This window comes from Mytilus edulis, chromosome 13 (assembly GCF_963676685.1).
Source record: "Mytilus edulis chromosome 13, xbMytEdul2.2, whole genome shotgun sequence".
Classification (NCBI taxonomy): Eukaryota; Metazoa; Mollusca; class Bivalvia; order Mytilida; family Mytilidae; genus Mytilus; species Mytilus edulis.
The window spans coordinates 11,533,826-11,548,537 of NC_092356.1; the positions used below are offsets into that span (position 1 = coordinate 11,533,826).

Consider the following 14,712-nt stretch of genomic DNA (forward strand, 5'->3'; position numbering starts at 1 on the left):
ACTGCTTAGTCTGTTTTTAGAGATATCCATTAGACGTGGCTCAGGAGCTCATAAATAATCTAGTGTTAGGGATTTTTATAAATAGAAGATGTATGGGTAAATAACCAATGCCTTGAATACCATACATTATTGCAGTAAATTCTGGATTTGTTTTAGAAGGTTACAGCGAGAAGGAAAGTGAAGATGAAGCAAAAAACCAAGAGAGTCGTTCAGCTTTTTATGATAACAAGACAAAAACCAAAACTGAATTTGTTGGTAAGTGAAAGCAAGAACCCGATATTTTAATAATGCCATTGTGTTATTTAACTATTGTTTTTGTTTTTGTATTATTTCTTTTCATTTTTTGATCATGTGTTTTTGTATGTTTTGTTTGTTTATATTTTTTGATAGTGACTTTGTACCCCTATTTTGACATTTTTATCTATTATGTCTGTTTGGTCTGTACACACATTTTTGTCAAAATAACGGAATTTTATACGACTGTCATACAAGTGATGGGTTAAGCTAGATATAAAGCAGGTTTAATCCAATATTTTCTACATTAGAAAATGTCTGTAGCAAGTCAGGAATATTACAGTGGTTATCCATTTGTTTAATGTGTTTGAGTTTTTGATTTTGACATTTGATTAGTGACTTTCCGTATGAATTGTCTTCGGAGTTTTTCTAGTTTCATTGTTAAAGTTATGCGAAACAGTACTTGCGTTTTCATGGTTTATTTGTAAAATTAACTGGTTTACGTAGAATAAAACTGCAAACTATCATCGAAAAATCCCTCCCCAACACCTTCATTATTGTTACAAACGAGTATATAAATAAACATATTTTTTTTCTCACCAAACTCAGAACCCTGAACGACCATCATTTCATAGAGCAACACAGTTACTCGATAAGTCATTTATATTTGCATTTCAATAAACTTCGTTTAACACAGAAACGATAACAATAGTTTGTTTTTCTATTTCCAAGAAACTTATAGTTCGATGAATAGTAAAAGTGAAGAAGAGCAAACAAATCTTTCATCCTTATCTGATGACCAGATGACGACACAAACTGAATTGGATGGTAAATAAAGGCAACAGTAGTATACCGCTGTTCGAAATTCATAAATCAATTGAGAAAAAAAAATAATCCGGAAGAGATTCATAAATAACAAATATAATAATATAAAAATATCATACAAAAGTTATGTCCAAAACGCTTAAAACATGTTGAAAGATTTACAATCGGACTTCTCTTTCAATGAATACCTTCCACTCAAAACATGACACGATTACATTTCAGAGGGTAACAAATTGTAAAGTATCTAAGTTATGTCTAAAGTCGACTGTATGCATAGATTAATAAAACAAATATCGATAGATAATGCTTTTTTCAGGGTTATGAAATTTATACATTTACCTTGATTTCAAATCAAGCCTTTGCAATTTTTTTTTATTATTTCAGAAATAACATGTTGAATGAGAGTAAAATAAGTAGATAGCCTTTATAAGGGTGTTGTTACATATGTCCTCCTTGAAAAGGTGTATCAATATGACCACCAACTTACACTTAAAAAATAAAATAAAATATACAAAACCATGGTCAATTTAAAGTTTCGCCTCACTGCAAAAGGTACTTCTGATAAACAATCTCCTCCATCTAAAACGTAACAAAAGTGTTGTATATTTACTCAAAATTGTAAACAGGGTGCTTTCGATATGTATATTGTAAAAACAGGCAAATTTATCAATAATTCAACGTTAGAAAAACAAAATGGTAGGCAAACCATAGTAAATCAAATGAGATGGTTTTTCGACAGCCAAGAGTACAATTCACATTATCGTTCAATGGTTTTAGATACAGTTATAAGCTGCGATTGGAAGGGCAGACTTCCGGTTGAAACCAAAGGAATAAGATCGGTTATTATAGATCCTAGAGCATCCAGTGAAAAAAAATGATTAAAGCCTATTTCAATTTGACATGCTCACTTAAATATATTAACTGGAGATTTAACTTTAAAGAAGGCAAAAAAAGATTAAATAATTTAAATGGTAAAAACGATGACTATATCATATCAAATATCGGAAAGTAATAAGTCTTTAGGTATAGCTTGCTGAAGTAAAGAACATATTCTCAATTTTGGAACATAATTGGGGACAAAATTGTCGTTTTCAAAGTCATGAAAATGTGCATTATCACGTTGAATTATAAAAACAGAGGATACAAAAAATCTAAACACAATGAAAACTTTTTTTCAAAAGGTTATTTAAAATAAAACAGTATACTTTTAAAAGTCATAAATCGATTGGGGAAACACATCGACTATTAGAAGAAAACAACGAATCAACAAAAAACTAAAGTGCAACAAAAATCAAACGACAACGCACCCTACATATAAACGAGCTGTTGGATAACAACTGCTGGCACATTTTCCTGACTTTAAAATAGCAAAACAAAAATGTCTATCTTATATTAGATATTTTGAAAACAATAAATCTCCTGGTATTTTCTATTTGAAGTTTGGGAACATAATTGGACACAACGTTGTCGAAAAAGTAAATTTATATCTGCCCAAACAAAGAAATTAATCCAAACAATTAAAGAAAATGGGCATACTAACGTACATTTATATTAAACAAAACATGTACTATAAAGAATGATAAACATATATTTGTCTTTAGATATTTTAAAGCAAACAGAAAAATTGTATTTTGAGTAAATCATAGTTCAAAGAATAGGAAGAGTCTGGAAAACCAAACTTACATGCATACCCTAACTTTTGCTGATAGCAAGATACGGACGGATACTGAATTAAATGGTAAGGGGAAACAAAGAAAGAAGAAAACAAAGATTCACAAGCAATGATTTAGCTTATCGCAGAATTCAAAAGTGTACTAAAAGGTCGACCAAATTCGTAACTTTAATGATCTAAGGTTAAAAACAAATGTTGTGTCTTTTTTATGAATATATAGAATTAAAGGGAAAATATGCTGTTACATGTACGATTCATGATGATTGAGGCGTTTTTGGACAAAACACACAAATGAATAAATTATATCATTGCTTATATATAAACAATTCATATTTTTCTTGATACAAATAAAAGAGAAATGTAATATTTTATTAAAGTTAAGAAAAAATGTACATCTGACAGTAGTGAAAGTGAAAAAAAAGCACGTTGCTTAACATAATGTGATGATCGGACGAAGAATTATATCCATTTTTTTGTAAACGATATAGAAAAAACATATTAGTGAATGATTGCTGTAGAGAGGATAAATTGAAGTCAAACTTTTTTTTTTTTATTTTTTAAAAAGTTGAATATTTAAAAAAAAAACATTTCTATGTCTGCCATGTTGGATATTACCGGAAGTAGGGATTTCGAGGACATGTGTCATATAAATTATTTCTGTGAAAAACACCAAATTATGGTTACTGCACAATATAATGATAGTAGCAATACGTTTGAACAAATGTCAATTAATCTCCCTAAAAAATAAGCTTTTTTAAGTAAAATGTCCTCCTTATTGAATTTTACAAGAAGTAGGTTTTTTTAAGACATATAATTTATATAACATATCCAAAAGTAAAATATACTAAAGCTTTGTATCAAATATTATGAAAGTAGCATGGTAGTTACACCTGTTCACATACTAGCCTTCAATATTTGGCTGGTTTAAGTTTGATGTCCGCAATTTTTTTTTCCGGGAGTGAGAATTTTTTCAAATGCCTTCCTATTTTAATCAAAGGAGTAATAGTTAAAGAAGGTCTATGCCAAAGTGCATGCTTGTAGCAGGATGTGCACAATTCGTGTTAATTATGCTTGTAGCCGCTGGACTATTAGGGAACCTGAATCAATCATAATTATAATGCAAAATGTGGAAATAGTTATTTGTATACTTGATTCTAAATCTAATCCTTAACCAGTTCCTTTTTTCCCCAAAAAAAAACCATACGAGTTATGAGGGTGAAAAAGAGAAAACAAATCTTTCAGAAAAGCAGACGACAGGAAGACTTCAAATACCGGGATTTATGGTAGTAAATAATTAAAAAGGAATAAGCATAAACAACAGAGCATTTGTAAGGAAATCGAAAGTAAATTGGCATCAAAAGAAAAAGAAATACAAAGAAAAACCAAGAGACCACAAGACAAACTCATGAAAAAAACAGTTTACAAAACACAACATAGAAAAACCGGGGAGTATTATTAGGTACTCCGGAATGGTAATCACATTCTACTACACATGGGAAAGTTACCGTGTGCCTTTTCTTAGTCCAACACTCCTGATAAACTGAATTTGGAAGGTCACATAAGAAAACTAGAAGAACAAGATTGTTGCTAAGACGATTGGATCAGATGTGTCGTAACGGCCAGCCCACTTCGGATAGCAGTCATACAGATTTCGAATTGGCGATGTTAACTGCACTTATTGAAAATCTTAAATGCTGTTGCATAAATAATAAAATTAACGGTAACAATTTTCTTGCACCAGATGCGTATTTCGACAATTCATGTCTCTTCAGTGATGCTCGTGGCCAAAATATAAGGAATCCAAAGCTTATATAAAAGATGAAGAGCTAAAGTCCAAAAGGTCAGTGGGCAGAAACCCTTTATTTGCATTTCTTCACAGCACAAACAGTTAGGAATCTGACAGTACCTCTTTTGTCCTCAAGTTTTTGTTGTTGTTGTTTTAACTCAACCATCATTGTCAATTTCTAGACTTTTAGCCAGAGATGCGAAAAATATATATTTGGTTAGATATGTGAATGAACTTTTTCCAATAAATGTCTCCCACTAAAACCGTTAGACAATATAAATTCAGAGAAAATTGTTAAGCAATTATGTTACTCATCTTGATCAGCACAGAATTATATAAAAAAAAGTTCATCATTACAAGCCTGGGATAGAATTCTATAATTTCTTAAATCAAGCGTACGTAATTGTCTGTTTTGTATGTTTCAGAAAATTGTTCGGAGGATACTGAGAGTGAAAGAGAGCAAACATATATTTCAGCAATAAGTGATAACCAGATGCTGCCTTTTGCTGAGTTAAACGGTGAGCAAAACCTGAAACAACACAGAAAATTAAAAATATAAAAAAATCCTTGAAATTTACTTGAATGTCCCAAATCGTTACAATTTTTTATATTTTCAGAATCGAATACTAGTTTGATGGGTAATAAAATAGCTGATGACAATGTGACAAATACTAAATTCGATGGTAAGTCCAAACAAAACACTAACAGAAAAAAACAACCAACACCTGACAATTGCAATAGCTATATCTTTACATATGTAAAATCATTCGACTTGAAAAGCAAATGGTAAGTTTTATCGACCTAAAGATCGCTTGTATCGGAAGAGCAAATTATAAGATTTATGGAGTTTGCAAAAATGTTTTTTAAACAGATCAGCCCTATTAAAATATTTTTTTTTTCAATGCAAAATAAGTTTTCCATTTTTTGTTACAAAATATTCCTAATGCCTAAGTTGTTGCTAATTAAAACATATAACGGCTTCTTAATCATCAAATAATTGAAATATCAAATTGTCAATATAGTTTTTAATGGTGCTATGTATCTTTAATCAATTATGTATATACGGCAGTATTATCAAATGATATTTCTTTCATAGACATTTACATATGTCCATACCATTAATTGAAAAACTAGTCATTATCGAGATATATGGACTGCCCACATGGGTATTGACTGCGACAGGGATTACGACTGAGCCGTAGCCGAGGACATTATCGCTGTCGCAGTCGTTATCCTTGTACTATGGCGAGTCAATATTCTTACTATAATGACCAGTTCTTTAAAAACTTTTTTTAGATATAGGAAGATGTGGTGTGAGTGCCAATGAGACAACTCTTCATCAAATTAAAATTTATAAAAGTAAACCATTATAGGTCAATGTACGACCTTCAACAAAGACCCTTGGCTCACACCACACAACAAGCTATAAAGGGTCCCAAAGTTACTAGAATAAAATCATTCAAACAGGAAAACCAACGGTCTAATCTATATAAAAATCGAGAAACACGTATACATCACGAGTTGGTTGATCGTTATGGAATAACCGTTTCACAAATGATATCGGATATGTTCCTTACGTCGTTAATACAATCCTTTCCTTTTCATGAATGTGACCTACCAAAGTAGACTATTTACCGGATTTGTAATCACATACGAAACACGACGGGTGTCACATGTGGAGCAGGATCTGCTTCCCTTCCGGAGCACCTGATATCACTTGTAGTTTTTGGTGGGGTTCGTGTTGTTAATTCTTTAGTTTTCTATATTGTGTCATGTATACTAATGTTTTTTTCTGTTTGTCTTTTTCATTTTTAGTCATGGTCATGGCGTTGTCAATTTGTTTTAGATTTATGAGTTTGACTGTCCCTTTGGTATCTTTCGTTCCTCTTTTACATAAACAAACGACAACTACTGTTTTGTTTATTTCGTTGAGAAACATTTTTTTTAATTTTTAATTCAAATTGATCAAAGTTATCGCGACTTAGTGGACGATTTTCATTGGAAAAAGTGAATACCAGTTATAGTGACACTATAACATGTAAACGGCTTTCAACGACCAGGTTTCTGGTACGTTTCAATCTGTTAATTCCGATGTTGTTTATTACTGACGAATATATGTAGGACTCAAATCTATGGTGGGTTCCAAATCTATGGTAGAGTCATAATCTATGGTAAATATGACGTCATTCCATCCCAAATCTATGGCATGTTTTGTTATTTCCTAATCTATGGCAATTTTTGTTATTTCCTAATCTATGGCGGATTTTTGTTATTTCCAAATCTATGACAAACGTTGTGCAAATGGAAAGCACTGCAGTACATATACGACAAATTACTAGTCTTAAACAAGTGGAACTATACGACAACGGGATCATGTCTTTAAACATTTGTGAAATAAACATTGATTTCCACAATGGTCAACCAAATAATTTCGTAAATGATGAATTCAAACCTGAAAGATTGAAATGATGCGCCCCGTAAAAATAAAAAAAATCTGTGCATGGTACCTGTTTACAGGGGCGGAACCAGCCATTCAAATGCATTGATCGTCCAAAAAAGGGGGGTTCCAAACCCCGGACCCCCCCCCCCCCTGGATCCGCCACTGTGTTTAGCCCATTCATTAAACCAACTAGTAAGTCCTTTAGAAAATAAGAAGGAAAGTTTTTATAAATATCAAAAAGAAAAAGAAAATTGAAGTTCAATTTTTCACATAATGTGATTTCATCGTTCATACTATTTTTTTATCTTTTGGTAACTATTTAAATAAAAAAGGTATCTGGTAATTTGATCTTTTACTTTATAAACTTTTCCAGCCGTAAACTATTTATTATAACTCCTTTTTCTAAAATATCCGGTACTGAAAACAGCCGCAGTGTCATTATTCATAGTAAGCTTCGGTAGGTACAGCACATTTTGCCTCTCTTTCGGATAAAAGATGACTACATGGCTTTTTATAAATCATCCTTAAATTGTCGTCGAAAGAAATACCTTCATTTGGAATTGTGTTCAAATCAATGGGTTCCGCCATCGTAAGCGGCGACGTCGATGTAATATGGCGTTATTCAATTGTGACGTTATGAACAATATCTGCCATAGATTTGGAGAAAACAAAAATCTGCCATAGATTTGAGTTGTTTGGCATTTGTAACGTCACATTTGCCATAGATTAGGAAGCTGCCATAGATTTGGAACCCGCCATAGATTTGAGTCCTACATATATAATGTCTTAAGGCCCCCTGTTATCCCAATGTTATCCAATAAGAAATAAATCTGTATATTATTTTCAGCTCCACCGACATTGTCACAAGGTCTTGCATTGGATGGCAAACCGCTTCAAGTTACAGCTTCTATTCTTCGCACTATAGAAATTTACGGAAATTTTGTTAGAAGGCGTATAAGGACAAGTGGAGGCTATATAATATTTCATTGTGCTATCATAGGTAAATTGATTGTTTTCCTTGAAGAAAACAAAGAAAGGTTAATAATCCATTACAGAGAAGGAAAGTACAAAAAAGAAATGAAACTTCCTAAACATTCATGGGGTATATCAGTGATAAACGACACCGAATTTGCTATTGCTGTCAATATCCCAAAATACAGATCTTATATAATGATATACAATATCAAAACAGGTGAAGTTAAGGAAAAAGTTGAAATCATTGGAGAAATCATTGGAATGTCATATCAAGACGATCTAATGTACGTTGTTATTGAAAAGAAGAAGGTCGAGGTAATAAATCCTTCAGGTGAGCTAATCCGAACATTTGCTTGTCCATCGGCATATGTCTGGTGCATTGCAACTGTTACAGACAGACTATTCCTTACTGATCCATCGAAAAATGAACTATACTGTTGTGACTTGTATGGACAATTCATATGGAAGTTTACAAATGATCAAATGCAATTGCCGAGAGGAATAACAACTGATGGTAACGGTAATGTGTATGTGACTTGTCAACATTCCAGCAATGTTATAGTTGTATTACCTGATGGTATTACTCATATAGAACTACTTTCGTGGAAAAATCAAAATATGTTGGTGTATGCTAAAGGCATTCATTACGACAAATTAAACGATTGCCTGTTAGTAAGTAATGCGGTAAATAATAAGGCATATCTTTATGATATAAAACATCTTATGTAAGGTAAACCGAGTGTATAACGTTTGCTTGTAACAATATAGAAAAATAATAATGCATTTCTTTATGATATATATTTTAATCAACCTAAGGATAATACAATATTCAAGCCTGCACTGTCCACAATATAGAATGATAATGCATTTCGTAATGATTTACAACATTATATCAAAAGTTGATTAAGTTTGTAATGTCTGTTTGTTACAATATAGAATGGCAATGCATTTCTTTACGATATGAAACATTCTACGGTCACATTGTGTTTTTGTTACTTGTATTTGTATTATGTGTATCTATCAGCTGGGTAAATCGTCTCCGAACTGATTTCTATAGTTAGTTTAATCGTTGTACTGTTACAATACAGTTCCAGGTTAGGGGAGGGTTTGAATCTTGCTTACATGTTCAACCCGGTCACATTCTGTATGTTTGCGTCTGTCCCAAATCGTGAGAATGTAATTTAGTGGTTATCGTTTCATGCTTTTTTTACAAATGAGTAGGTTTTGGCCTCAAATTCAGGTTCATATGCCGAAAGATTTTGACCCCTTTTTAAACACTTCAGAGTCTATTTCAATTGAATCAATTAGTTTAAGTGAACGATTTTAACTGATTTATTCATTAAAATCGATCCGATTCAAGCTCAAATATGACAAATCTTCCAAATATGTCGAAAAATGGGTTCATTTTTCAGATGTGTTTTGTCAAAATGAAAGTTGCCGCATCCGTGTTCATCCTCAAACTTTATATATTTTATGTATTATCATAAAATACAACTCAAAAATCAAAATTAAGGATGAACACGAATGCAGTCACTTTCGTTTAACACGAAAAACGTCTAAAATTTAACTAAAATGATAGCATTGTGAAGATTTCAGTAATTTAGCATGACAAAATGGTGCTTGTACCCGATAAATGTGCATTGTATTGTCAAAAACACCCCATATTTATGTAGCAGAAGCTTTCTTCTGTCCAATAAATAACTAAAAGTTTACATTTTAACAATTATGTAAAACTGCTATATTTTGTGGTCAAAAAGGGGTCTTACCGAACCTACTCCTTTGTTCGTCGTTCATTGTTAATTATATTAATGAGGAGTTATTTTTCGTTTTACACTTTTAGGGGCCTTTTAAAGATGAGTATGTGGTATGGCCTTTGCTCATTGTTGATGGTCGTATGATGACATGTTGTTTATTTCTGTGTCATTTTGGTCTCTTGTGGAAAGTTGTCTTATTGGCAATAATACTACATGTTCTTTTTATATTAATGATCAATCAGGTTTGTAAAGTCTGCTTGTTACATTATAGAATAGTAGTGCATTTATCCATGATAAAAAGCATTATATCAAATGACAATAGTTTGTTTAGTCTGCACTGTTTACAATATTGAGTAATAGAGTATTTCTATATGGTATAAAACATTGTACCAAAAGGCAATAAAGTGTATAAAATCTGCACTGTTATAATATTGATAAGCAATGAAAATTGCTAACATCAAATATTATATGTGTTAAATTATCTCAAATTTTGTAAGTAGTTAGTTTAAACATATTTATTTATAGTGGATTGAAAAACAAGTTTTGCAACTTATATTAATCACTTTCACTTTCCACTTTGCGGGTGCGAGTGCGGCCTTAGCCTGCTCTTTTCGAAATCTACAAGGGTGTCTTTAACGTGCAAGAGATATGGCTCTCTCTTAACACGGGTCAGTCATTTGTCGCCCCCTTCCGACAGACTATTATCGAGACCATACTCGCAATTGTTGTCAAGGGAGAGCCGAAAATTCAGTTTCTGAAATGTTCATCACAGACGGGAATCGAACCAGAAACCGTTTTGTTAGTATCCGATGCATCTACCACTACACCAAAGCTCGGAGTGGTAAATATGTAAACCGTATTTAAACAAGAATATATGTTAACTGTATATAAGTAATAATTAAGATTATAAATGTCGTTTTACATTTAGGCTGTTGAATGTTACCTTTAATATCACTACACCACAGCTCTGATTGGTAAATATGTAAACCATATTTAAACAAGAATATATGTTAACTGTATATAAGTAATAATTAAGATTATAAATATCGTTTTACATTTAAGCTGTTGAATGTTACCTTTAATATCATTTCTATAAAAATTAAATTTTTGTTAACATGATAATTTCAATTTTTTTAATGTGCTGTGGTTAATCTTTGAGATCATCAATTTGATTTTTCTTATAACGTTTTGTTACGAACTTGGGCGATGAGATTTTTGACGACGACACGAGCGTCTGTCGGACAAAATGATAAACATCCTTCATGAGTTATTTGTCCAATTTATTTTTGGTTATGTTTTTATTTTTAGCCGTTTGTTTTGAAATGTCTATTTCACGATATTCGGGAGAAGTTTTAAGTTTGTCAAGTGATTTTGATAAATTGTGTCTTCGAGGGTACGTTAATGTCGATTTGTTTTGCAATCTGATTAGCACCAATAATTGTGTACTTAAGTTTTGATTGCAAGTTAATATGATGAGGTCTTTTCGCAGAACCTTTAAAACAATTTTAAAATGATATGACCCCTCTATCGGTGCAGCTACTAATGGGTAATAATTCCCTTTTATTAGTTTAAGATATTCCAAGTGTGTTTTCACTACGGTTGGTATTATCTCAATCAAAAATGAAGTCGCTAAGCTAACATTGTAATGGGCTTATTCAATACTACTTTACGACACAGCCGTAGCTATGGTCTTACACATTACCATCGGCCTAATGTCTTTCAAATCTATAACATTCTAGGATCTTTGATGACCTTCTATCAGATCTTCATCATCTGCTAGGGTCACATATCATTAGAACTAATTTGTTTTCACTGCCAGTTTATTTTCAAAAATGATTAAGAGATTTGCAATTGGCAAAGTATGTATAAATGCATTTTCAATATACAGATTGGTCAGTATGCTTTGAGATGTATCTCTGCTCCGTCTTTTTTAAGAATGTAAGATTGAAACCTTTATATAAGGGAGAGAAAAAAGCCTTCTTGTTCAGTTTACCAATAAGTTAATTGATGCAATCAACATCAGCAACGTTCTGTATCATCAGGATAATAATTATCCACTTTATTTTCAAAATCAGTTTGTTCTCATTATATTCTACAAATATACTAAACCATTACACCTGAAGTATTTAGTTATAAGCAAGCATTGCACGACCTTAATTTAGAACAATACCTAGAAACAACCTCTAACATGTAAAAGAGGGACGAAAGATACCAAAGGGACAGTCAAACTCGTAAATCTAAAACAAACTGACAACGCCATGGCTATAAATGAAAAAGAGAAACAGAAAAACAATAGTACACATGACACAACATAGAAAACTAAAGAATAAACAACACGAACCCCACCGAAAACTAGGGGTGATCTCAGGTGCTCAGGTAACTGTTCCCACTCGCCTTATGTTTACAGCATTTCAGGCCATGTTATCAATTGAAAGCTAAATATAATTTAACATGAACATCTAAAAATGTGATTTATCATAGTCCTAAGTCTAGAGAAAGCAAACACATCAATTGAAACCATAACGTATAATTATGGGTTCAATCGAGGACTATGGGGTAAAGCGTTTGATAAACGTGAAGACGTTGACCTGAAAACTTTGTCAGGATGGGTCAACGTAATCAGGTCTCTGATAAAACTTTTCATTCATCATTAGTAAAAACTGTGTGAATGATCGACCAAAGTCCGTTTTGTAGAGAAAAAGAGTCTGTGAAATGTTTATCATCTCTTCACGATAAGTATGTTGTTGTTTTACGGACAAAGCTCAAAATGATATATTCTTTGTATGTTAATCGTACTGATTGTCTTAACAAAGGATAAGACACAAAGAAGCACTAATTTAATCCAACATACAAACCTATATCATTTTACAAGTATGAGATTTTGTCAAAGTCCTCCATTGCCTTAATACAGCTTACATTGAACAGCAAATCGGAGGACTTACCCTGTTTGTATTTGATAAATAAGACAAATAAATTCCGTATAAAGAAGAGAATATTGCCGGTTTATATTCATGTCCGACAAACGAATTTTCCATCAGCTTGACAAAGATTTTAATCGCAGTGAAAGGGGGTCTTGAGGAATACTGTGAAACTCTTTACTCTCGTAGCAGTATAAAACAGAATTTCTAAAAACTCTTAAAAAACTCTGGATATTTTAAATCTCGATAGTTCTCTGATATAAGTTCTATCAAAACTTTTGAATGTTTAACCCTGTAAACCACCATTCCCAATGTGAAATTTAGAAAATCGTCTACAAGAAAAAAATCCTTAATGTATTCAACATACAAATGGTGGCATACGCTATATATTTATGACTTTGGGATACGATGTGGGATATTTTGTTATAAGAGAAAAAAATAGAAATATTAATATCCTCAAAAATTCGAAATAAACGAATAAACCAATTCGGCTTCCTCTGTCTCACGTTTAGTCTATACTTTGAATTTGACACAGTCATCTCAGTCCCATAATATATGACAAACGATGAGATTGAAAATGGGAATTGGGAATTTATCAAAGAGATAACAACCCGACCAAAAAACAGACAACAGCCGAAAGCCACCAATGGATCTTCAACGCAGCGACATAATCCCGCACCAGGATGTGGTCCTAAGCTGGCCCCCCAATAACATTGTCTATTAGTTAAGTGAAATTGGACGTCACACTAAATTCCAAAACATATAAATGATCTAAAATTAAAAAAACAAACATGACTAAAAAAGGCCAGATGCTCCTGACTTGAGACAGGCACAAAAATTCGGCGGAGTTAAACATGCTTGTTGAGATCGCAAACGTCCCTCTATACCTTTAGCCGATGTAGAATAAAATAACACATATCAATACGTACAGTAAAACTCAGTTCAAAAGAAGTCCGAGGCTGATGTCAGATAAAGGGCAACAGTGGTATACTGCTGTTCAAAACTCATAGATCCATCGACAAAAACTAAAATCGGGGAAACAAACGAAAACCGAGGGAAACGTATTAAATATAAGAGGAGAACAACAACACAACACTAAAATGTAATACACACAGAAACATTTTTAGTATCAAACAAAAGAAATTTAGCAAAATGACAATATTTAACTATTATATTTTGAAATTAGCAAATTTACCCCGCTTCAGAAGCAATATACAAAATTCACCTGCATATGGGATATACATTATCTAACGCATTCGGTATTAAAGAGTTAGCAGCTGATACACCAGACTTTGTAAAACGTCACCGTTGTATGAGAAGAAATTTGTGTATCATCTTAATAAAGTGTTATAATATTCGTTGTTTGTCTTTGTAAACTATTACTTTTACTGTCTACTTTTGGTAATAATCATTTGACGTGGCTCGGTAATTATACATCCAGTTATTGTGTTATAGTGCTATAGTAAACTTTTGTACTCTTGTCTTTCGTATTTCACAAAGTGCTTTGTCTATATGTCTTTTTGTTTTTCTACGTTGATAGATTTGTTTGTGTTTATAGTTATTAAGATTATAACAGAATGTGAACTGCTGTACCCCGACTTTTGACATTTTTACCTATTATGTCTGTTTGTTTTGTTTTCACTTCGTTGCCAATATAATGGAATTTTATGTTGCGACTGTTATACAAGCCAGAGGTCAAGCTAGATATAAAAACCAGGCTGAATCCACCATTGTCTACATAGGAAAGTGCCTGTATCAAGTCAGGAATATAGCAGTATTTGTATCCATTCGTTTGATGAGTCTGAGCTTTTGCCATTTGCTTCGGGACTTTCCGTTAAGAGCAATTTTTTTTTATTTTACTTTTTGCATTAGATAAAAATAAAGACAGAACCACTTGTGATACATGTATGAACACAAATCAGTATCTTACGTCATTCGAAACTCTCCGGTTCAACTATGAAATTCAAAAGAACACCATATTTGACGATTAATATACAGTAATGTACCAAGTGCAAAATGAACATCTGTTAAAAATACAAGGACAATTATAGATAAATAACGAGCTTTTTTTCATTTATTGTATATCTAGCTTGTAGTTAATCTTCGAT

At 32.3% G+C, this 14,712-nt stretch overlaps 1 protein-coding gene across 1 annotated transcript in view; it reads left to right on the forward strand.

The window, feature by feature from the left end:
• The window catches only part of LOC139500102 (uncharacterized), a 41,602-nt gene that overhangs the window by 20,091 nt on the left and 6,799 nt on the right, over positions 1-14,712 (forward strand). Inside the window, exons 12-17 of the mRNA XM_071288839.1 lie at positions 157-255; positions 967-1,062; positions 2,696-2,797; positions 4,943-5,035; positions 5,135-5,200; positions 7,805-8,604. Of these exons, the coding sequence (XP_071144940.1) occupies positions 157-255; positions 967-1,062; positions 2,696-2,797; positions 4,943-5,035; positions 5,135-5,200; positions 7,805-8,604 (1,256 nt within the window). The remainder of the gene's footprint in view (positions 1-156; positions 256-966; positions 1,063-2,695; positions 2,798-4,942; positions 5,036-5,134; positions 5,201-7,804; positions 8,605-14,712) is intronic.